The sequence below is a fragment of the Eubalaena glacialis genome, chromosome 14, assembly GCF_028564815.1.
Source record: "Eubalaena glacialis isolate mEubGla1 chromosome 14, mEubGla1.1.hap2.+ XY, whole genome shotgun sequence".
NCBI classification, from domain to species: Eukaryota; Metazoa; Chordata; class Mammalia; order Artiodactyla; family Balaenidae; genus Eubalaena; species Eubalaena glacialis.
Window position 1 is genome coordinate 29,913,527 of NC_083729.1, and position 23,139 is coordinate 29,936,665.

The 23,139-nt window shown below is 41.4% G+C and overlaps 1 protein-coding gene across 2 annotated transcripts in view; it reads left to right on the forward strand.

Moving 5' to 3' along the window:
- CRIM1 (cysteine rich transmembrane BMP regulator 1) overlaps positions 1 to 23,139 on the forward strand; it is a 204,006-nt gene that overhangs the window by 157,044 nt on the left and 23,823 nt on the right. For both annotated transcript variants that reach the window (XM_061168559.1, XM_061168558.1), the window contains exons 9-13: positions 1,795 to 1,951; positions 4,559 to 4,680; positions 5,798 to 6,007; positions 9,567 to 9,782; positions 14,433 to 14,654. In XM_061168559.1, coding sequence (XP_061024542.1) covers positions 1,795 to 1,951; positions 4,559 to 4,680; positions 5,798 to 6,007; positions 9,567 to 9,782; positions 14,433 to 14,654 — 927 coding nt within the window. The remainder of the gene's footprint in view (positions 1 to 1,794; positions 1,952 to 4,558; positions 4,681 to 5,797; positions 6,008 to 9,566; positions 9,783 to 14,432; positions 14,655 to 23,139) is intronic.

Here is a 23,139-nt window from a genome sequence, read left to right on the forward strand (position 1 = left end):
AATAAAGGCACAAAGGTGCTCAGACTCAGAGTTTCAAGGAATTTAATCCTCAGGGATGTTCCCACAGTGTTGTCAGTTCATCTGTTTCTCAACATAATCTACTTGGTGTCAAGACTTAAAATTTTTGCAATAGAAAAATGGATTCACAACTTAGATCTTGGTGTCAGAGAAAGAAATGTGGCTATGACAGTCTTCTTCCTCCTTCATCATTCCCTTAATAATGGGAAAGAGATGAAAAATGATGACCTTTCAAGTCATAATTACAAAATTTTAAATGAGCCATTTAGAATTTCACTTTTAAGGATGCAAATTAGTAATCAGTTGCTTCACAGTATGATACAGACCCACGAGGTTATATTAAATATGTGTAATGAAAGGTTTATGATGATGACAAAGTAGAAAATTATACTATAAATCACATTATCCTTTTTAAAAGATAGCAAACTAAATATGCAAGTATTGCCAGCTAAGATTCGCAAAAGATGCTATCTTAAAATATTTATGTAAAATATGAACCCATTTCACCTATTAATTGTAGTTAAGGTTTAATTTTAGGTTGTAAGATTTGTGTGTGGAGGGGACAAATGTGTTCTGTTTTTCCCAGTAACTTATGCATAATTTACAATATTTATGCTTAAAGGATATGCACATAAAATTCATTTATTATTCCAACAAAAGTAGTCTCAGCTTCCCATTTTACCAGTCCACGCAGAACTATAATCAGACATTGCCATACTTTTGCCATCATCATGTCTACTCCTTTAAATTTGATTATCTTTCAAATTCTGCATTTAATTCAGACAAGTCTCAATTTGCTTTAGTTACATCACCAAGCATGCTTTTCTTATTTACCTTAACGTTTTTATTGCCTATATTACTCTAGTAAGCCCTACATCACACCTTTTAAAATTTCTTTACAAGGTTTCCATTAAGCTAATAGAAGTTTCTTGTGCCAGCCACCATTTCTTTGTTCCTTTTTTTCCCTTCTACAATAATAAGTTATAACTGACTAACAGAGGACAGTTAAACATCACTCCAGATTCTGCTAACAGGGGAGAGTTTGAACATTTAAAAAAGTGGATAGTTAAACATTAATCTAGATATTTCCTTGGCACATACATTTTTTTTTTGGTCAATTAACTAAGTGTATCTAAATACCTGGATATTTGTCAGCGGTAGGGAAAAAAAATATCTAATTGAAACACTGATTATTTCACTTTGTATTATGTTATTAGAGATATACCTTTTAAAGAAAGGGTAAGCAATGCTTTATGCTGCGTATGGTATGCAGTATTATATGGTAACATCTAAAACTCATAAAAGTAAACGTGTGTGAACCTTTAAGAATGTGTTTCTCATGGGCATGCAGTAGGAACAAAAATACATAATGAAATTTGGGATGTAAGTTTCCACTTCTCACATTTTGAACAATAAATGGTAATCAGTGGTTTGAAATGGCTGATAAGAACAAATTTCATGAGAAAATGCCCTCCGTTTTATCCGCATCTCAAATAGTAGTTGCCAGCTTGCTCTTTAGCCCCAGTCTGGAGTACACAGCAGAAATCTGTTTTTCAGAGTTGGACTTTATTGTGTATATTAGTACCAAAACATGAAGTTACGTTCTGATAACCATGAAATAGCACAATCTATAATTTTTAACCATTGCTGATGCTGTGGTAGAGCTGAGAAATTTACATTGCTGGAAGATTGGAAGATTAGGGGAAGGCAGTGAAGTGTCAAATGTTCTGTTCCTTTCATCTTTGGAAGAAACGTGCTGTCCATGTGTCTTCACAGGGGAGGAACTTTGCACGGGCCTCAAACGAGGCTGCACCTTGGACTGCCCCTTCGGCTTTCTAACCGATGCCCACAACTGTGAGATCTGTCAGTGCCGCCCACGCCCCAAGAAGTGCAGACTCATAATCTGTGACAAGTATTGTCCATTTGGATATCTGTACGTACTTCTTAAGTCAGAAGATCTGTTCTTAATTATCTATAACTTGACGAAATGTCTCTTACTTTTTTTGTTGGCTGTTTTGTGTGTGTTTGTGAATGAATCAGCAATGTACTGAATCCAGAATATCTATACTTGTTTTGTTAGAGGAATCAGAAAGCAGGGAAAGGAGGTATCTCCAAAGATAAGAATCAAGTTTTACTCTTTTTTGAAGATGGGCCAGAGCCTTGTTATGACACTTTGGGCCTGTTAGGTGAGATTTCCTCATAGCAAGGGCCTTTGGACACTGCCAAGGGGAGTGGAGCTGTCATGAGGTCCCAGTGTTGTAAGCGCTTCAACTTTGCACCACTGTCGCAGCAACTGTTTTGTGATAACTTATTTAATCTGTACTTTAAGATGAATTGACAGCTACTGATTTGCAACATGGAGCATCCTTACCTGTCACGCCTCCCTGTCCTACCTTGATGCTTGTCTACGTTTATAATATTCTTTAAATAGCAGTAGATCTTATGAATTTCCTTGGTGATAAGAACTATGACTTGTATTTTAAAATATTCTTTATTGAATCAAATCCCATGAAAATTCAGATTATTCTAGGGGGAAAATAGACATTTCACATGTTACTTTTGTGTCTGTCTTAGAATCTACTTCTGTCTTTATGTCAAGTTGGTTCCTTAAAAATAACCTTTCAGAATTTTGCTTAGTCATTCCTGCCTTGGTTCCTTCCAGTTTGGTCTCTCTGCCTTTTCACTTTGTTATATTTTTATATAGTGCTAGTAATTATAAGGGATTTAGAGCCATCACCTCTTGCCCAGCATCTTAAAGGCATTGCTTTTATTCTTCCTCTTGGAAATTCTAGTTTAGCAGGGAGAGGGGAACCTTAATTCTAATTTTAATTGGATAATTAGCTTGGGAACATTATTCTTTAAAATTCCCCAAGTAAACTAATAAATCATCATTGTTCTTAATCCTACAATATGAATATGATATTAATAAAAGTAGAGCTATTTCTTAGCTTACCTGCTGATGTAGAATAAAGTATTATTATCATAATAGTACCTACAACCACTTGCTGCAGTGTTATGATAGTTCAGAACCAAGGCTGCATTCAAGTCCAAACTTCACCTTGGAGAGAAAACTCTTAGAGGATTATAGATTCCACTTGGTATTCCTGTCAGTAAACACATTCAAGAAGGACCAAGTTGACTCTTGTAGGCAAACGAATACTGCATTGGCTAGCACATGTTTCAAGGACAGCCTCTGAGGGAGAAATACAGAGAAGGGAATGGGAGAAGGAAGAAGGAACGGATAGGTGAATAAATGAGTGAACAAACAAATCCATTAAAGCCCTGTTAGGGCTTGAAAATGGCACAGTCTATGACAGGAGTGGGAAGCATTCATTTAATTCATTGTTTTCATTATATTGATATAAATACGTAGACCCTAGTGTTCAGTTCTCATTTCACTTAGCAGATTGTAGTTTGTCACTTGGGCAGTTATATACCAAGGGTTTCCCATGGGACCATCTTCTTTTAGAGCCCCTTAATTTGTCCAAGATGAGAAAGAACAGGGTTTATTTTTTTAGTTGAACACCACTGTTGACACTTAGGGCTCCTTGGGATGAAACCTAAGGATTAATAGACTTAACTCCGCCTTCTCTGCTGCCCAGGAAGCCCAACTAGGGCAAAACTTGTAGAGGAGATGTTGAGCCTAAGAGAGGAGCTGCAGGTAGTGGACAGAAGACACAGGAGGGCGGGTTAGCACCTTTTGTAATAGACAGGGTCATTCTCCTTTTAGAGAAAATAAGGAATTGTTGCTAAGAATTTTTTTGTCCACTTAAACTATGGTGATCTTTTAATAAACATATATTTATTTAATATCATCTTTTTGATCAACACAAAATTTAGGCACTCTAGCTTATTAAAGGGAAAAAAAGTTCATCCAGCCATTTCGCTTTATCCTCCGTGCTTCAGTCATGCCCCACAGGTGGAGCGTTTTTCAATTGGTATTCTTTTCTGACTAATGAGGTAATTACTGGACACTGACTGCAGGACTTCTTAAACGTTTTGTTCTTCATCAACATTTACGCAGCATTCCCAGGTCTATGGATCCTTAAGTTCTCCTATCTGCTAAAAAATTCTGTAGATATCTCAGTAAAATGTTTAGTAGTGTCTGAAATTTCTCAAGAGAATGTGGTCGTCTGAGGAAGCCTGTGGTTCTGACAGAAGAAGGACTTCTGCCCTAATGCTGGCCTCCAACATTGACCAGCAATATATCTTTCACCTTCCTATTCATGGAGCTACACATTCATCTTTTTGTACTGTGGTACCACTTTTCCCAATTAAATCAACAATTATGTCATTGGGATTCTGACAGTCACATCCTAGAGCACCTAAGTGCTTGGACAGTTCTAACCATTGGCCATGGGTGGGTGGTGGTCATGGCCACAGGGAGCTAATTACACATCACTCCAGGGGGTTTTGAGAGCAGAGGGTCAAGTCATTCTGCTTAATGAGAATATCACTTCAGTGACCCTTGGTCTAAGCACTTGGGCATCACTTGAGACTTTTGGATTTTCTGACCTCTGACAAAATTTTAATTACCCAGGAAGAATAAGCATGGCTGTGACATCTGTCGCTGTAAGAAATGCCCAGAGCTCCCATGCAGTAAGATCTGCCCCTTGGGTTTCCAGCAGGACAGTCGTGGCTGTCTTATCTGCAAGTGCAGAGGTAAGTCCCAGCGCATAACCCTTCCCCGCTCAGAGCAGTCAGAGGCACAGAAACCAAGAACGGAAGTCAATGAAATAATTTCAGTGATTGCTGTCCACTCTGACACCACTGTCACTCTCTAGAGGACCATCCCTTGTCCTTTCATCTCAGTGGAATAAGAGCTCAGAATAGAATTTAAAGGAACGGGCCACACGTTGACGAAATTAATCACTTCTTAGCTCTTCAGTTTTACTTGTCTCAGGAACTTTAGCCTAAAGCGTCTTTATCTTGGCTTCCATAGAGTCTCCCTCTGTCCAGCAGTGGATCGAGACAATTGATACAGCGAAGGTCCCTTTTCACAGCCCTTTGAGGGTGGGTGAGGCTAAACAGTCTGCTTGTGTATTTTCTTGGTAACACAGTTTTCCCTGAGAATGTAGACTTTTGCTGAATAACCACATGCCAGCCTGTAGTTGTGTATAGGTGTGAGTCCTGGGTGTACCTTTTGCAGGACTTCCCCCTCAAGGAGTGTTCCTGAAGCTGTGTGAGCCCTTACCCCAGCTCCAGCGCCACTGCCCACCCCAGTTGGTTTTAGCTGTCCACATGAGCCACAGATGAAGCAGTAAAAGACCCCTAAAGTTTATTCTGTGTTTTTTCAGAGTTGGACAGTTACCACCTTAACTGTTTTTAGGGGGTCAGAGTAAACAGAAATCTAGTCACTGCTTCAATTGTTCTGCTGAACAAAAATCTGTTAGTTACTAGCGGCCCAGGATTGCCCCCCTGAAGATTTCTAGAGTGATTATTCTGCATGTATTAAACATATGTGTAACATTCACGCTGAAATCAATCATTGCTTTTTTACTGTATAGAATATGAGAACGTAGAGTGAAGGGAGGAAAAATAAGTGATAAGCCTACCAATAGCAGAGAAACGTATTTGCAGGGTTTTTTTCTCCCTTTTTCCTTTTTTCAAAATTGAGAGCATATTAACTTAAATTCTTTTCATGATCCTTTCCTGTGTCACAAGCTGTGCTGTGTAGACAGGATTTTTGGTGGCTGGGTAGCATTACCTGTAAGGAACTACAGGCTGTTTCTCCTGTGCAGTAGCTCCTTCTTTACCAGGCTGCCTTCTGTCTGTCCAGAGGTCCCTGCTGCAGCCGGGCCACCCGTCCTGTCAGGCACATGTCTGTCCATGGATGGTCATCACCATAAAAATGAGGAAAGCTGGCATGATGGGTGCCGGGAATGCTACTGTCACAGTGGACGGGAAATGTGTGCTCTGATCACCTGCCCGGTGCCTGCCTGTGGCAACCCCACCATTCATCCGGGACAGTGCTGCCCGTCATGTTCAGGTAAAAGCTGGCCGCCGTCTCGTGTGCTCCCTAAGCAAATGACTTTTGCCTCATCACATCTGTAATTCCGGGGGAAGTGCAGGGGACGACCCCTGGAACATATTTCAGCTCTCTGGTTTTTGTCAACAATAGCCACGAGTGTCAGCCAGGTGCTATACATGATTAGCCAAAAACCAGAGAATTATTCTAAAGCTCTAAAACCACTCTCCTTATTTTTGAAGGTTTACTCAATTACATTGGTCTTTGAACTACATTTGTGTACAGGTTTGTGGGCTTATGTACTTAAAGCTCCAGCTCTCCATCTTATGGATAGTGTATTAAGGCTGAATGTCTTAGTTAATTGGAGGGGGTTGTTGTTAATTTTATTCCATGAAAGCTTCTTATTTATAAAGTAATATTCGAGAGGGAGAGAATTACTGAAGTCTGTGGATATTGCTTTTTTTTAAATTAATGGATATGTGGTAGTTTTGCCAAATGGAGATGTTTAGAGTGACCACACATCCAAAACATTTACAGTCATAATAATGGTAATCCAGATAAGTTAGTAGAAGAACATAACAGATTTATAATTCATAGCGGTCCAAATTATGGTTGTCCATAACAGTAATTATTACCGTAATACCTCATCTAGTGCCTTTGATCCAAAGAGCTCAGCATGGTTTCATAGTTATTATTTCTTCCACCGAGTGGAGGCCACTGAATTAGGGAAAAATACGCTTAGGCAGTTTTTGTTTGGAAAACAGACACAGAGAGATTAGCTTTCTTACCCAAAGTAAAATAGTGTGTCAGCTAGAGGGCCAGGGAGACATGAAGTCTCCTGATTCTTGCATCGGATTTCTTTTAAAGTTGAAATGTACTGTCCGGTTTTGGGGTAAGGATTGTATTTCCCCGGTCAGTCTTCGTTCTGTATCTCCCTCCACCTGTGCAACGGGTGCAGTCAGGAACCTGAGGCCTGGGCCTTTTGCAACAAGGCAGGCCCGGCCTGGGAGGGAGGTACCGCATGCTGGCACTTCAGTCTGCACCTGCTTTGCCTGCCAGGGAGGGGGTTGGCAGAGGGGCACTGGAAGTCCTTTTTAGCCCTGACATTCTACACACCTCAGTAACTAAGGTATCAAAGTGACAGGCAGCCCCCATACCCCTATAGGGGACCAGATGACAAAGTTGTTTTGTTTTGCTTCGCATAGTTAAGCCAGATGTGCTCTGTATCAAAACTGCTTCCTCATTCACATGTTTTGCTAGTTAAATATGAAAAACCGCTAGTGTCCACTGAAACAGAAGATAAATGAACAATTTAATGAGACAGAACTCTGTGTTGACTCTTTGGGGAAGGAAAAATCATTTGTTCCAATGAAGACCCCATGCTTTAATTATAGGCATGAGTGTGCAGAGTGTGGCCTGCACCTGGGTCTTTGCTAAACGGTGGACTCAGTGAAGAACTCCGACCAGTGGAAATGCAAAGATATTACTAAGAATAGATGATTGACTTAAGCACTGAAAAGTCAGTGAAACCAAATCTAGTTTTCTCTATTACAGAGATATGGAAAGTTCTTAAACGCACACAGAATTATTGATGTATTATTGTGGATGTGTGACTATCTAGATATACACATATAAAAACATACAGGTATTGATATATGTAGTATGGATGTGTAGGTATATTTTTTTCCAAAAGTCTTTAGTGAGTTGCCACATATGGATCTTTCTGAATAGAGACCCCAGCATTGTTGCAATTGTGGACTCCTACTTTAAAGAATATTTTCTCCTGCCTTCTATTCAAGGATCAGCTGTTTTTCCTTCTGAGATAAGTGAGCAGCCTCTGAACTCTTCTGACAGAAGATTCACCAAATGATACTGTGTCTCAGATTTTTTTTCCCTATCTTTCTTACCCTCTACCTTTCAGTTTTTCTATCACCTCCGTCTATCTGGTCACTCATGTTTTGCCTTGAGGCACATGGATATATATATAGCAAAGGAATTCACAGAGTAAGACACCTGCAAACACACATCATTTTTCTTCTGACCACTTCCTTACATGTCAGCATTTAAAAGGGCAGCAATTGTCGATCCTCTCCAAGTCCTTTCAAAAGGGAGACTTTTTCCAACAGTAGTTTACTAATAGTCTTTGGAACTATTTTTCTTTTTCTATAAATGGTGAGAAATGCACTTTTATCTCATCGCAGCTCAATTTTCATTCTAATTATCTTCCTTTCTACTTTCCTCATATACTAGAAAGTTTGGCCCAGTTGGTTATGAATGTAAGCGTTGGCTGATGTCAGTTTTCTGTGATATGTCCACTTGGTCAAAGTTCCAGTCTTTACTAGCTCCCTTGAGATAAAGCTGTATTAAAAGTTATACAATGCCTTCTTAGCTGGAGCTGGGCCCGCACCACTGTATCTCATCAGTATTGCTACCTCTTAGGCTGACCACTGCTTTGAAAGTCACAGCCCGTGAGTTCTTAGGAGACGTCAGCTCTGAGTATCTCTGCACAAACAGGGTAGTTCTTCTGAGGCCCAAATTCCACTGATCTCCAAGCGTGAGCCCGCCATGGTGTCTCCAGATGGCTTCTCCGCAGGGTTCCACACTGTCAGCACCTTCTTGAAACGCCTGTTGTATTTGGATGACACGAATATGGTTAATATCTTCATACTTCTCATTTCCCCAGCACAACTTGAGGGCAACTCCCAGTGCCTCTCCAGACATTTTCAGCATTAAATTCCCTCTCTATCACTATCATCTCACCAAGAGCCCCAGATCGCCTCTCGTCTGGGGAAAGAGCTCATAGTTATCATCGGCCCCTGGGCGTTTACCTCTCTTGATCATATCGCCAAACAAATGTTTAGTCTCAGGTGAGGGTTCAGACTGTTGATTCTGAAAGAGCATTCCTGCTCGGTGTGCCGGCAGCTGGTCGGGATTGGGGTGTGTCCTGCTCAACAGTAGGACTTATTTCTAAGCCTGAAAGGACTCAGGGTCCCAGAGATAATGAAGTGAATGGGGCACAAATCAGTTGACAATTGTATTTAATCTGGAGGTGTATCCATGATCCAGACAAACATAGACTTGGGTTCAGATCCCTTGTCTGCCCTTAATACTCTGGGTTCTCAGTTTCCTTATATGTTAAATAGGATAACAGTACCTATTCACGTGATTGGTGTAAGGAATAAGTGAAGTAACATATGTAAAGCACTAACATGGAAACTGGACCATAGTAAGCATTCAGTGCATGAGAGATCTTTATTCTAGATAACCCTACACATACGCAGACATCCCCTAAGGGGCTCCTGTTCTCTTCAACAGTAGCAGTCCCCGTAATTTAATTATCTCGTGGGAGCCTCTCATTACTATTGACAAACTGGAACCACTTGAACCTCACTTCCTGAAACTAGCTCTTCTGCTGTTGCCTTATATTTCTGTGCATGGAATGTTTTCTTCCCTGTTCTCTTGAGGGAAACAGCCTATTCATCTTCTCTGTCCCTTAAAGCCCACAGCACCAGGTTCTTCCCGAGCTGGTAAGACTGCAGATGAATAATTTCTTGTGTTCGGATTTTGTGTCGTTCCCCAGATGACTTTGTGGTGCAGAAGCCAGAGCTCAGCACCCCCTCCATTTGCCATGCCCCTGGGGGAGAGTACTTTGTGGAAGGAGAAACGTGGCACATTGACACCTGTACTCAGTGCACCTGCCACAGTGGGCGGGTGCTGTGTGAGACAGAGGTGTGCCCACCGCTGCTGTGCCAGAACCCCACGCGCACCCAGGACTCCTGCTGCCCACAGTGTCCAGGTAACCGGCACTGCGCCTCGGGATGCACTGGGCCGGCGGGGAGGGGCTGCAGCCTGGGCATTGTCATTCTGCAGGACCGGTGGGCTGGGTTGAGCCCCACGTGGGAGTGTGCCAGACCCAGTCACCAGTAACCCGGGCAGGAACATCTGGCAGGCAGCTTTCTAAATTCATTCCTTTCTATCGACCGCATATTTATGCAATCAATCTGCCTTGCACCTGAGGTGACTTTGAACAACAACAGCAAAAAAAAAAAATTGTTTCTTTCTACCCTTTTTTTCTTAACCCTGCATCTCAGACTCAAGAGACAGTCCTGCTTTACCAGATTATTCCAGATGATTCTGCTAATGTGAAAAGTCATCTTTGTCTTTACAAAATGTGAAGAGCAGTTATTGATAAATAATGTAAATAAAATTCTTTGAAATATGTAAGGGTGGTGGAGATACTTGGAGAATGTTAAACAGAGGAATCGCTAAAAGATGCATAATGCCCACCTTCTCAAATCTGTGATGATTAAGTTAAGATCCAAAAGTACTAAGTGACCAGCACTGCATATGTACAAAGAGTACTATTGTTTTCTTGGTTTTTTTAGTTCTCAGATAATCTGGCCTTAGCAGGTGAATTTATGGTCATGAAACAAATATAATGAAATTTTGTCAGACTTTTAAACATAAGTTGCTGATTATGCAACGAAAGTAGCAATTCTAATTAACACTAGAATATATGACTTAATTTGTATAATTACCAAGTTGACAGCACAATAGTTTTGTTGTTGCTCAGTCTTTTATCTTTTCAGCTTAAATCAATAATCATTTACCTTCTAAATGTATGGTCTTAGAGCATTTCTGCTCAGTGAAACACAAGCCCTTGTATTTTATTACTTTTTTTACATTGGATTATCTAGTCAGCCAGCTAGAATCTATTGTTCTGTCATTATATAACCAGGGTAGTTGATGTCCAGAATTCTTCCTGGGTTCACATTGATGATATTTTTTAATTGCATCAGAGGAAATTGTGGGGATAGCAACATTATTTGCTGTTGTCATCATGCCCTGCTGCTGAGGTATTATCATCTTAGTACAGAATCTTTGGCGTAATTTTCAACCATGTTAATCTGAAAAGCTTAATTAGTGCAACGTCTTTTCTAGTATAAGAAATAGTTCAGATGTATTATGTTGTTAGGATATACCCTAGTCCCTCCTATATTTTTATCATCACTCTTTTACTTAGACACAAACCCTAATATTTCTCTGTTAATATATGACCATGACTGTTCCCATCCTCCTGGTGGAAACTACTCTGAGTGGTCTCTTCACTGGTGGTCATGAATTTATATCCGTTCATATATTCATTTTACAAGTGCTTATGGAATGCCTGAATTGAGCCATGGGGATCCCGGGGTTGATGAGAACAGCCACAACTCCTATCCTATGGAGCAGTGATCCAAAAGAAGAGCTGAACAATCCAGTACTCCACCTTTAAGTAAATCATGACAGAGTGAGAGGAGTGCCTGGAAAGGAAAGCATTAACAGCACTTGTAACCCAGGAAGCTTTCACTAAAGTGGGAAGTACCTCTGTTCCCACTTGTCCGAGGATCTGAGGACAAATATAGGGGTTGGCCCAAATTTATTGGTGGGACACGTGACTGGACTCAGAGGTTCAGCCCAGGCAAAGAACAAGAGCTCCCTGGAAATGGGACTCCTGTGTGTGCCAAGGACTGATTTCTTAGAGCCAGGTCTCAAGGCCAGTGCGCATGAGCAGAGGCCCTGCCGATTCTAGCAGAGCAGAGATCTCCCCTCTAGAAACAGGAACAAGCACCCCATGTGTGCCTGGCTTTGGCTTCTCCTTTATAAACGTATGCCTAGGTGACTCTCCCTTACTTTACATATAACTTGAGAGATACTTCAGTGATAGCCTTCATCTTAAATGTCAGGACTTTCTGTTTCCTAGATCAGTATTCTGAAGGTTACACTTAAATCTGTGAATAAGTTTGTATCTAGAATGCTCTTGTATTTTAAAATCAGTCACCTACCCCATCATTGATCTTTCTGAACTTTCCATTCATGGTTGTGTTGCAGCGATAAAAAGATAAAAAGTCTTAAAATTCAAAACATTGATTTCTTCACATTGCAGTACATTTCGACAGCAGCATTGATAAATGGAGTATTTCACATCTAGAAAAATACCATCTCTAATCTTAGGATACTTGCATCCTAAAGTTGTCCCAAAATGATATATATGTACAACTAGAAGAGTTGCATCCCTCATGGTGATTGTATCTCCTGGGATGCCTTGTCATTCCCTCTGTCCTTAACTCCCCCTCTCCTCTGGCCTGGTTTAGAGCAAGGTCTAGAAACAGAAGTGGGCTCATGAAGAAAGACTGAGCATCCCTGTAGGTGATGATACTTCACCAAGGTGAGAAAGGCAGAGAATAGAAAAGCACTTCTTTCTTTTTTCACACTTTTAAAATTCTCTTTCATTTTTGATTTTTTAAAGTTGGAAAGAAGCGTAGCACAGAAGAGAGATCCCTCGTTTCTTCTTTTATTTCTCTGGTATAGAAATAAAAAGAATGAATGAACACCAGTGAGAGAACTGGTAAAAACAAAATAAGTGAGTTAATATTTAGAATCAGAAGTGTAAAGAAGGGGTCTCATTTTTTCCTAAAAATTGAAAGAAAGGCCCAAAGAAGGAAGATAGCCTGGGCAAGATTCCCAAATGATGTCTTCAGTCAGGGCTCAGAAGTCTCTTGCCCTGGGGGCTAAAGACCTGCAGACACTGCATCTCAGCTGCAGCTCTCACTCCAGCTCTGCCGGCACATTCCCATGTCTCCTGGGGTCCCCTCCAGACTCTAGGATGTTCATTTCAGCTACTATTTCATGCTTCCATCGCTGCCGTCCCTGCTTCCTCTTCTAAGTTTTCAGACACCAGGTTGGGTGTTGCTTGTAAGAGCTAAGCTGTCATAACACACAGAAACCTCGTGGCAATTTGCAGAGCCTCGTGTAGACTAGTGTGAGTTGCCCTGATTTCCAGCCAAATCAAAAGTTAACATCAGTCAATCTCTTAAAAAGGAATTATCCCTAGACATGGATGATCCAGAAGAGATGCCTGAGAAAGTAATCCCATTTTACCAACTTTAACTCATATGCATGTGATCTTTGGAAACTTACCTAAAATTGGACCTGAAGCACATTTGGAACAGTGGAACCAATGGCTGTTCTTTCACTGTCGCTGCCTTCAGGACTGGCAGTAGGAGATACAGTTACACGCTTTGGGTTCAGAGCCCAAAATAAAGCAATTGCCCCGCTTCTCAAAGAGACTCTTCTTGTCAAATCAAACTTGTTGGCTGTAGGGTGTATTCAGGAGGTGGATGGGAGGAAAATGGGACACTTAGAGCTTCTGCATCACTGTGATAACTACATGTATATGAAAGAGCAGACTTCATGATGTTGACTATGAGAACAGATGATTCTTCTGACCCTGTATCCTTTGAGAAAATGGGATTCTCTTAGAGGTTTGCTGGGTGGGACCATCATGGCTTTTTCTAGACTCTCAAGTGCAAAGGTGGTTGGAAGTGCTCTCTTGTCAGTGCAATTGTGACATTTCTAAACTAGGAAACCTCACTAACTAGTATTACACTTTCCTTTGTTATATCCCAGTCAGCTTTCTGCTTGAGCTTACAGCTCTCAAGTCAGTTCAGTGAATGGCAAGACCCAAAGAGATATCTGAGTTTTCTGGTGACGTTCTTTTCTGTTTCAAGTTGTTACTAGATCTGGAGACCCTCTAGTCTGTATTTATGTAGCAAAAACACACAAGTCTTGCAGATGATTTCTCTGTAGGTGCATCCTCAGGAGTGATTTACATTTCCCATCATCTTTCAGCCATTAATGTGAATGCCTGAACATTGAAGTGTTACATACAGTTTGAAAATCTGTTTGGGTGTTAATTGGTTTAGGACTGCGTGTGGCTGCAAGTAAGAGAAAACCCAGCTACAGTTTTTAAACAGAGGTTTCTTTTCCATACATTATGAGAAGCTTGGAGGCAGATGTTGATCCCATTGATTTAATGTCTTAGTGATATCAAGGCCTCTCTCTTACAGGTATGATAAGGGTATTATAGCTACAGGCGACACACTCATATTCAAGGCAGGAAGAATGTGGAAGCATGTGGGTAGCTTCACATCTGCCCTTCTTTTAAGAAAGTGAAAGCTTTCCCAGAAATCTCTGATTAGCCAGTGAATCTGTTAGCCACAGCCAGGTGACATGGCCACCCCTAGCTGTGCCGGAGACTAGAAAAGGAGGGAGCAGTGGTCCCACGTGACATATCCCCCTTGTGATCCAGGGCCTCAGCCACCCCACCCCCGACCTTAAAATCAGGAGCTCGTTAAGTTAAGGAGGAAAGGTAGAGTGGATATCGTGCAAGCAACTAACAGAATCTCTGCAACAGATCTCTTTTGGTCTTTGTTGTTTTTGCTTTAAAACTCCAGACCCTGTCAGAGTCAGACGTGCTGTGTCGTTACTGAGTCCATTTTAAGGAGGCACACAAAGCCCTGGTGACCGAGCATGCTTTGTATGGGACAGAGTGAAACTCACTGTGTTGCATAGTGGGTGGCCTGCAGCATCTTTTTTTCTGCTGACCTTCTGTTCATTTTTCCAGATGAACCTCTCCAGCCTTCCTCGTCCCATAATGACAGCGTGCCTAGTTACTGCAAAAATGATGAAGGGGATATATTCCTGGCAGCGGAGTCCTGGAAGCCAGATGTGTGTACCAGCTGCGTGTGCATGGATAGCGTAATTAGCTGTTACTCTGAGTCTTGCCCTTCAGTATCCTGTGAAAGACCTGTGTTGAGAAAAGGCCAGTGTTGTCCCTACTGCATAGGTAAGACCAAGAAAAAAAATCCTTCCTTTCTCCCAGTGGCCACTAAATCTACGTTGACAGCCATTTGCCTAGATCAGTTAATAATTTTGAAATCTGTTTTTCTGGTTGACGTGCCACATAGAATCAATGTAGTCACATCAGGCGGAGGAAAGACATGGTGGATGTGTTCCCGAGATAAAGCATATTAAGGATAAGAAATGCTCTCTGAGGATGTCGTGATGCTATAGCGCTGTCTCTCTTGGGCTCCTTTGCCATTTCAGGATTTTCAATATTGGAACTCTTCCTTCACCCTGTTACTGACCGTGGTCTTTTTGTCCACAGAGAAACACCATGTCCCATATCAGAGTACACTTAGTGCCTAAGCTTGCCACTGCCTTGAGATCAGCTAAATACCATATACTAATTTAATCCCCCAATTACTCCTCTGTCTGCTAACACTTAATTGATTCTATTTAAACCATGTGGTTGTCCGTGTGGAGGGCTTAGGGACACAGAGTGAGGCCTGAGTAACTGACAGAGCCCTCTCCTTCATGTGACCCACGGGGATACATCTTGTGAGCAGAGGACATATGTATATCAGCCCCTGACGTCTATACCAAAACTGGGCCTATGGACACAAGCCAGATGCCGTTCTGGAGTCCAGAAGGCGAGGCTCAGACAGCTGGCAGCTCTAATACAGGCACAGTCCCTGCTCCCAAGGCTCTCACTCTCCGATTGCTTTTGTCTCAAGTAAAGCTCATAAAGTCAAGTGAAAGACAATGACATATCTCAGTCCAGTTGTGAACCTGTAATCAGAGTTAGCAGGTGAAAAATTAGGCAAGCTGTATTAATGACAGGCATCATGCAATTTATTGTTGAAGATTTTTGCATGCTTCGTAGATGCAAGTCAGTGCATATATTTGGGGTGGTGCCTGAGGAGGAGGAGAAATCCTCTGGCCACAGGGCTTTGTAACAATCCCCATAGATGAGTCGATAAATGGCGCTCAGGTGCATATCGGCCACCATTCAAGCTTATCAGGACAGCTCCTCTGGCCACTCTGTGGGGCCACTTCCTCTGAAGACTTATTCTACGCATTGGTATACAAGAGATGGAAAGATTTTTAAAGCACAATTTCTGGTCTCAGGAATTTTACAGAGCTTGAGTTTCTCAATGTAATGGTCAGGGAAAATTAAAAATTATGTGTGAAAGATGGATTCTCTTAATAGGGTGACTGTCTATCCAATTTATTCTTTAAACCATGCTTTTGTGAGTGAAGTGGGGACTGTTAATAATTATGTTGGGACCATGGCTGTAGGCCAGGAGTGTCCCTAGTAAATCGGGACATACGGTTGCTGCACCTCTCAGTGACTGGAGCGTTGGGTCTGCTGTAATACCCGTAAGCTTTGTAGCTCCTAAATGGAGCCAAAAATGTATCAAGGCATCCACCCAGCTTACTGCTACGTGTCTTCTCAGAGAGCTGACCAACAGTCATCTGGAAAGTGGCACAGCCCTTGGTGAGACCTGAATGAAAGGTGTAACCAGGCCGCTATTTCAGACCAGGGTGTTGGTGGAGGGAGGGGGAAATGTCCAGCCAGGACCACTGTATTTAAATACCAAAACTTCAGTCCTAAAGGAAACAGATGATAAATCAACCAGGGGCACTTGGATCACAGTTGGAAACTAGGGCCCAGGAGGCCTGAGAATTCTATTACCTTCAGAGGAAAAACCCAGCAGTGAATTTCTTGTGTGTTGAAAACCCTCAAATTTAATTATTTTTAGATAAAAAAAGTTCCTGTTGTGTTTTGCTACTTAACTGGTAAATATGTGATTAGTAAATTTACTAGTTTCCATGTGATAACAGTAAATCACTTCTCTTTCTCACAAAACCAATTTAACAAAACCAAACTTATGGAAAGAAACCTGCATATCATAGTATTCTGTGCTGTCTTTTTTTTTTTTTTCTTTTGCCTGCATATTTTCCTATTCCAATTCCTGCATTATTTAGACCAGCAGTCCCCAACCGTTTGGGCACCAGGAGCCGGTTTCATGGAAGACAGTTTTTCCATGGGGGGAGGTAGCGTTGGTTCAGGCTGGTAGCGCAAGCGATGGGGAGCGGCGGGGAGTGGCAGATGATGCTTCACTCACTCACCCGCTGCTCACCTCCTGCTGTGCGGCTTGGTTCCTAACAGGCCTCAGACTGGTAGCGGATGCAGCCCAGGGGCTGGGAACCCATGATTTAGACTATACATTCACTTTTAGTGTGGGGAAGAAAATACCAATTTGGCCCCAATTTGTGATTTTGATTTCAAGTTAGATTGTAAGCACTTTCACTAAATTGTGGTTCATATAAGCTCATAATGATAGAGTGGAAATTTTATTTCTGTTACATCTCCCTCCACAAATACTACCCCCTCCCCTTGACACAGGTATAACTGTACTGTATAAACCTATGACATATCTTCTGGGGAACGTATTGGGGAGTCTTAACATTTGATGCGTGATGCTGTGTGCTGTTGTCCTTGCATTCATCTTAGTGCTTCATACATGTTTTCTTACTGAAATAGTCATTAGGAGTCTCTATATGCATCATACTTTTCTGCAAGTAGCAAGGACCAGGTTATGTCCAAGCATATGAAGTCAAGTTCAGTTCATGACTGTGATATGGGGATTTTCTGACCCTCCAGTTTGCTCCCTTGGCCTCTCCAGGCTTATTCTCTTGTCAGCTTCCCGTCAGTGTGGTCCCTCTGTAAGGGCACCAAGCCCGGGCAGCACTAGTACACCTGCAGGCAGTTACTGGCGATGCCCCAGTGGCAAAGCCTGCATCCCCATCCAGATCACCTAGCAAAGGAAGAAGGTAGGAAGGCCATCATTCTGCATGTCATAAAGCCCCCAGTTGCTTCTCAGCAGGCATCGAGGACCAGTGCTTTCATTGTCTCCTGTTCTGGGCTTTCTCAGTTTGAACCCAGCTCCTTATTAACCCAGATAATCTGTTCCCGGGGTCACATGTGCCTCCTCCAAGCCTACAGTGCTGACCTCACCATGGCTGCAGGTCTCCCTAATCAGTCAAATATGGATCTCTAAAAACCTCAAACCTGCCTTTAATCTGGCTTCTTTTTTAGTGCTAAAACCCCTGAAGAAAAGTGTGCTTGCTTTCACCTTGTAAAGTAGCCTTTTTTCTTACCACAAGAGAATTGAAAAGGGTGATCCTACTAAAAGTAGTGTAATTACGAATGTTTGTGTTCCTTTCAGATAAATTATCAAGTCACTAAAGTGCAATGATAATGCTTCTCTTCTGGTGTATGAAGGCCTCATATTATGTGCGCTAATTTAATAGAATGTGTAATACAGACATAATTAATAGGATTGATGATTAATTTTGAAAAGTGAACAGCTTTGCCTAATTACTTATAATACCCATCATTAGGGAATTCATCCTTGTCCTAGAAGGAAACTAAGTAGTAATTACCCAATCATTTTAATGGAACATCTTCTGATTCCCTAATTTTTTTATATTCCAGCTTCCTACACAAATACACACAAACTTAGATTTTATTTTCATAGGCTTTTTGACTGTAATGATGGCTTAAAGAAAGGGGAACAAGAATCAAGAGATGACTTGAATGTAGATCGGGGTGGGGGCGGGGGGAGGATAAAAGACCTGGTGGGAATTCTAATGTGTGATAGCAGATTTGATATGTGGTTCCTTATAAACAACAGATGCCTTCGCCATGACAGACTTCACCATGCAAGGTAGCCTGATAGCCTTATCACTGACTACATGCTCCATGCCTTTCTAACCTCTCTGGAGCAAAAAATTATTTTGGTGCTTCAGTGAGATCTTTATTCCATAGCTCCTAAAGGGCAGCAAACAATTAAGCCCAAAACCCTTACAGCACCGGCACTTCCTGTGCCTGAGGGGATGCTTGTCCTGACACATCACCCTTGCTCTGATGTTTGTGTGGGTGATGCTTCTGCGAAGGGCCAGACTCTAGCAACTTCTGTCTAGCAAGATCATCCCAGCAGATCTGCACCATGGCCAGGGGTGCAGTCATTCCTGAAGGTTATGTTCATAACTATTATATTTACATTATGTAATATAAAATTTATATTATCTATTACAGAAATATTATAAAGAAAGGCACTACCTTGATCATAAAGATCTTTCTTAATTTAATGTATGAGGTCTTCAAGCTCATATTGCTGCTACATCATACCTGTTGACTTTGGAAATGTAGATGCTCAGGTGTCCCCCGATGAAGAGTTGCGTAAGCAGCCCTCGTGTTGGCCAAGTCATAAGTATGACTCAGTGCATAGAATGCTGTTGTGAAACTTACCATTTGGCAAGCATTTTTACTTATTTGTAACCATGTATTATTTTAGAAAATATTTGAGGTCATATATTTAGAGATATTTATATATCAGATATTTAGATATTTTTTGGCTGGAAATCCCTGAGTCAGTGCATCTTTCTCATTTAAGTTTTTGTTGAAGGTTAGTTATCTTGGGATGATAGTTGTTTGTGTGTTATGTGTGTGTGTGTATGTATATATACACACGCATATTTATTTCATAATTTGATGTGAACAAAGTTATGATACTCTGATTACATGTCTTCAAGTCATCTAGTATCTTTTAAATGTCTTTAAGTATCTCTTATCTTTAAGGATCTCTGAAAACAAGTTCTATTATAGATGGTACATGAAAAAATGATTTTCTTGTAGGTTGTACATCTGTCTGATTAGAGGTTAGCTATTTTTTAATATTTTTATATGTCTTATATTAATATTTGAGGTAGAGCTTTCAGGTGGAGTCCAGCTGGCTTGGCACTCAGTCGTGATGGTGTAATTCTATTTCCTCTCCATAGTGATCTTTAACTAGCAAATGGTTAATAATGTTTCTTCTTGGTAGGGACCATGCCTACGCTTTATATCAAGTCAGTCTATCATACCACATTCATTTTTTGCTTAGATTTATGTTTATTTGTTTAGGTATCTTTTTAAAATTTTTATTGGAATATAGTTGATTTACAATGTTGTGTTAGTTTCTGCTGTATAGCACAGTGAATCAGTTATACATATACATATATCCACTGTGTTTTAGATTCTTTTCCTCTATGGTCATTACAGAGTTTTTTTTTGTTTTGTTGTTTTAAATATTTATTTAATTATTTATTTATTTTGGCTGTGCTGGGTCTAGGTTGTGGCGTGCAGACTCTTAGTTGCGGCATGCGGGCCTCTTAGTTGTGACGTGCAGACTTCTTAGTTGTGGCATGTGGACTCTTAGTTGCGGCATGCATGTGGGATCTAGTTCCCTGACCAGGGATGGAACCCGGGCCCCCTGCATTGGGAGCTCAAAGTCTTACCCACTGGACCACCAGGGAAGTCCCGTAGGTATCTTTTCTTAGAGATAAATACAAATAGTATCTCTTTGGAACATCTGTTGATTATTGTGTATTTAACTCAGCCCAGGAATCAAACAGTAAATATTTAATTCAGCATCTCTAAGATATACAACCCACAGAACTAAATGTTGTACATTTTTAAGCCATAATGTTATGATACCGGCATCATCATTGGAACACTTTTCACAGCTGTTTCTCCAGTGTGTTTTCTTAAAATTAAAAACTTCTGTGTATTGGAAAGAGAACGTACTTTGACCCCATTTCTGGCACGTTCTAGCTGTAGGTCTCAGTGGTAGGACGTAACTGTAGCTCAGTTTCCTCATCTATAAGATGGGAATAATAATATCATCCTGTGCTTCACTAAAGTGCTATGAAAATTAAGCGACGTAATATACATATATGAAAGCACTTTGTAAACAGTGAACAGGATATGACTATGTACTGGCTCAGAGTTACAGCTCTCCTAACACGGGGTGCACCTGACGTGGGTAACGGGTGTCACGTGGACTCCAGTATCTCACTTTAAATATGGCATCCGCCCTTCTGCAAGAGAAAGGCCTGGATAGTGCGTCCCAATGATAAGTTTTTGAAGGACGAGAGAATATCTGAGAAAACACTTCGGTGTGGTGTACCTCATCCTGCACACTCTTTGCTTAAATAAATAGTGCATGACAACTTCAGTCACCTTATTGTGACCCCGGTGGGAGCAGCGTGCTGTCTAAGGGGTTGTAGTGCAGCTGGGTTGTGGCAGTGCCTGGCCCCACACCTCAGCACTTCACTGTCCTCCCATACCTCTGGATGTCTCGCGGGAGAGAGAATGGAGCTCTTCTCTTTTTCTGTTTGTGTTGAGAGGCTAGTCCCATTTGAGGAGTCCAAGGACTCATTGTGCGGGATCCGATATGATTCCTGGAAACAGAGGTTGTGGCATTTATAATCGGGGAGTGTTCTTGTCGGAAGGAGCCCCGGGGTGCTTCCTGCACATTCTTCAGAGCTCTCAGTTCCAGGGGGCCCTGCTCCACAGCCCCGGTGGTCACAGTTAGTGCCGAGTGATTTTAAACAAAAGGGAAGGGAAGCAGGATGCTTTTCTGTGTAATGTTTAGAGAGTGTAAGGCTGACGGCATTCTGGTTGTCAGGCACTGTACTAACTTTGGAACTGGTCTAAAGTTGTCCCAACAAAAATAAACAGGGTTTGATTTCAGTTTGTTTATTAGGTCCTGCCCTCCACCCTAGGAAATATCTCATCTTGCTTATCCCCTAAGCAGCTTTCTCTTCTCACTTCAGTATCCCTTCCAGGCCCCCGGCTGTGTAAACAGAAATTCAAGTTGTTCTAGTTAACTTGGGGGAAACCTCTGAGTGGCATTTCTTTATCTGGGCTCCAGCCCCATGTTCTTGTTTTAAAGACGTCTGCTGCACAGAAGGGAGGCTGGCGCTGGTGTTTCCAGAGATTATTAGCAGGTGCCTTTTGCGTCTTATTTCTGCCCAGGAGGCCAGCCCTGACTGTGTACCCTCTAATGAGGGAGGAACGACCCTCTATAGCAAGATTACATTTCAGCGACAAAATGCAATCAGACCTGAAGTCAGTCTGCAGACCCACCCGGAGGTGCTGGTGGAGTGTTCCTGACAGCTCTTGGGCTGTGACAGGATGAACCACCTCCTGTAGGTGCAGAAACTCCTCTGGTGCAGAAACTGGCCACGCTGGGCTTCTACCTCAAAGTTTTCTTAGCCTATGTAAGAGTCAGTCTTTATACTCTATCAAGTTGGAAATGGAATGTTTCCTTGAACTTCTATCCATGAAGTGCTTAATCAACCCATAACAGATGCTTAATACAAAGATTAATAAGTTCTATTACTGAGAAAGTCCGTCCTCTTTGCATGAAGTAGGAATCAGCCAGAAGTTACTATGTTTATCAGTTTGGTGAGATTTCTCTTGGTGGAACTCAGGGAAGTTTATAATTTCTCTATTAACTTGGAACCCTGTGTCATCACCTGTTCTTTCCAGTATGTTGAAGAAACCTGAAAGGCTCTTTTCGCCTTTATAAAGAGACCTGGACTCCTGTCCCAGAAATAGAATAAAATAAAGCAAAAATGGGACTTTCAAGAAAAGTCTTAAAACTGTGGTCAGACCTGCCTTTACAGCAGTTAAGACATTGTAGAGTTTGGGGTTTTTGAGCACAAGCCACCCGTTCTCCTTGCTTGGCCCTGCCATAAACCTTTCTCTGCTAAAAAAAAAAAAAAAAGAAGACATTATATGGAAGTAGGAGTCAGCCTATATGGCAACATTTGTCTCAGTTTTTTCTTTTTATATAAGTGAATTAAGAGCAGATATTTTGTTTATTAGAAGCTAAAAGTTGTAAGATAAAGTATGCAATTTTTGAGGTTAATAAAGTTTTTTTTGCATTTTTAGGCAAAAAAACTCTAAACATTTGCTGATAAAATTACTATGTATGAGATCTCTGCCTCAGTGAAATTGCCTAGGCCACCTGCATCTGTTTTTAGTAAGACTTCAGCTGAGTTCCGCTTTTATATTCTTTTCCAGTCTGTGGAGGTCCAGCGAGCCAGCATGTTCAAAATCAGTCGTCCTCTTCTATGTCTGCAAATCTCTGTCCACTTCTTAGTGACCTGCTTGTTTACTTGCTCAGATTCCTTCTTCATTCTGATTTCTGTTTGTCTCCACTTCATGTAAAAAAAGTAAAAGCTGGTTTCTCAAACAGGAGGCACCCACGTTCCATTGATCCTCCATCGTGGAGTTTGTGCCCCGAATGTGCCCAACTTGGGATATAAAAATACAGAGGATGTCACAAGGCCAGGGATCACAGTGTCTTGTCAGCTAAGAGAAAATAAAGTATAAGGTAATACTAGCATCTCATTCCTTTGTGGGAGTTAGAGAGTATTTGTAATGCATTGTTACAGTCATAAGCCAAAACTTAAAAAAGCACTTCCTCTATACTTACCCAAGTCAGCCATGTCAGTGGAAACACTTGGCTGCCTTTTTCACTCTCTCTTCTAAGTCTTGTGTTACCCATAGTGTACCTGGTACCTTTCTCCACCTGCCTAAATGACTGCACGAAAGTTTTCTTTAAAATCCCTCGAACCTCACACTTAAA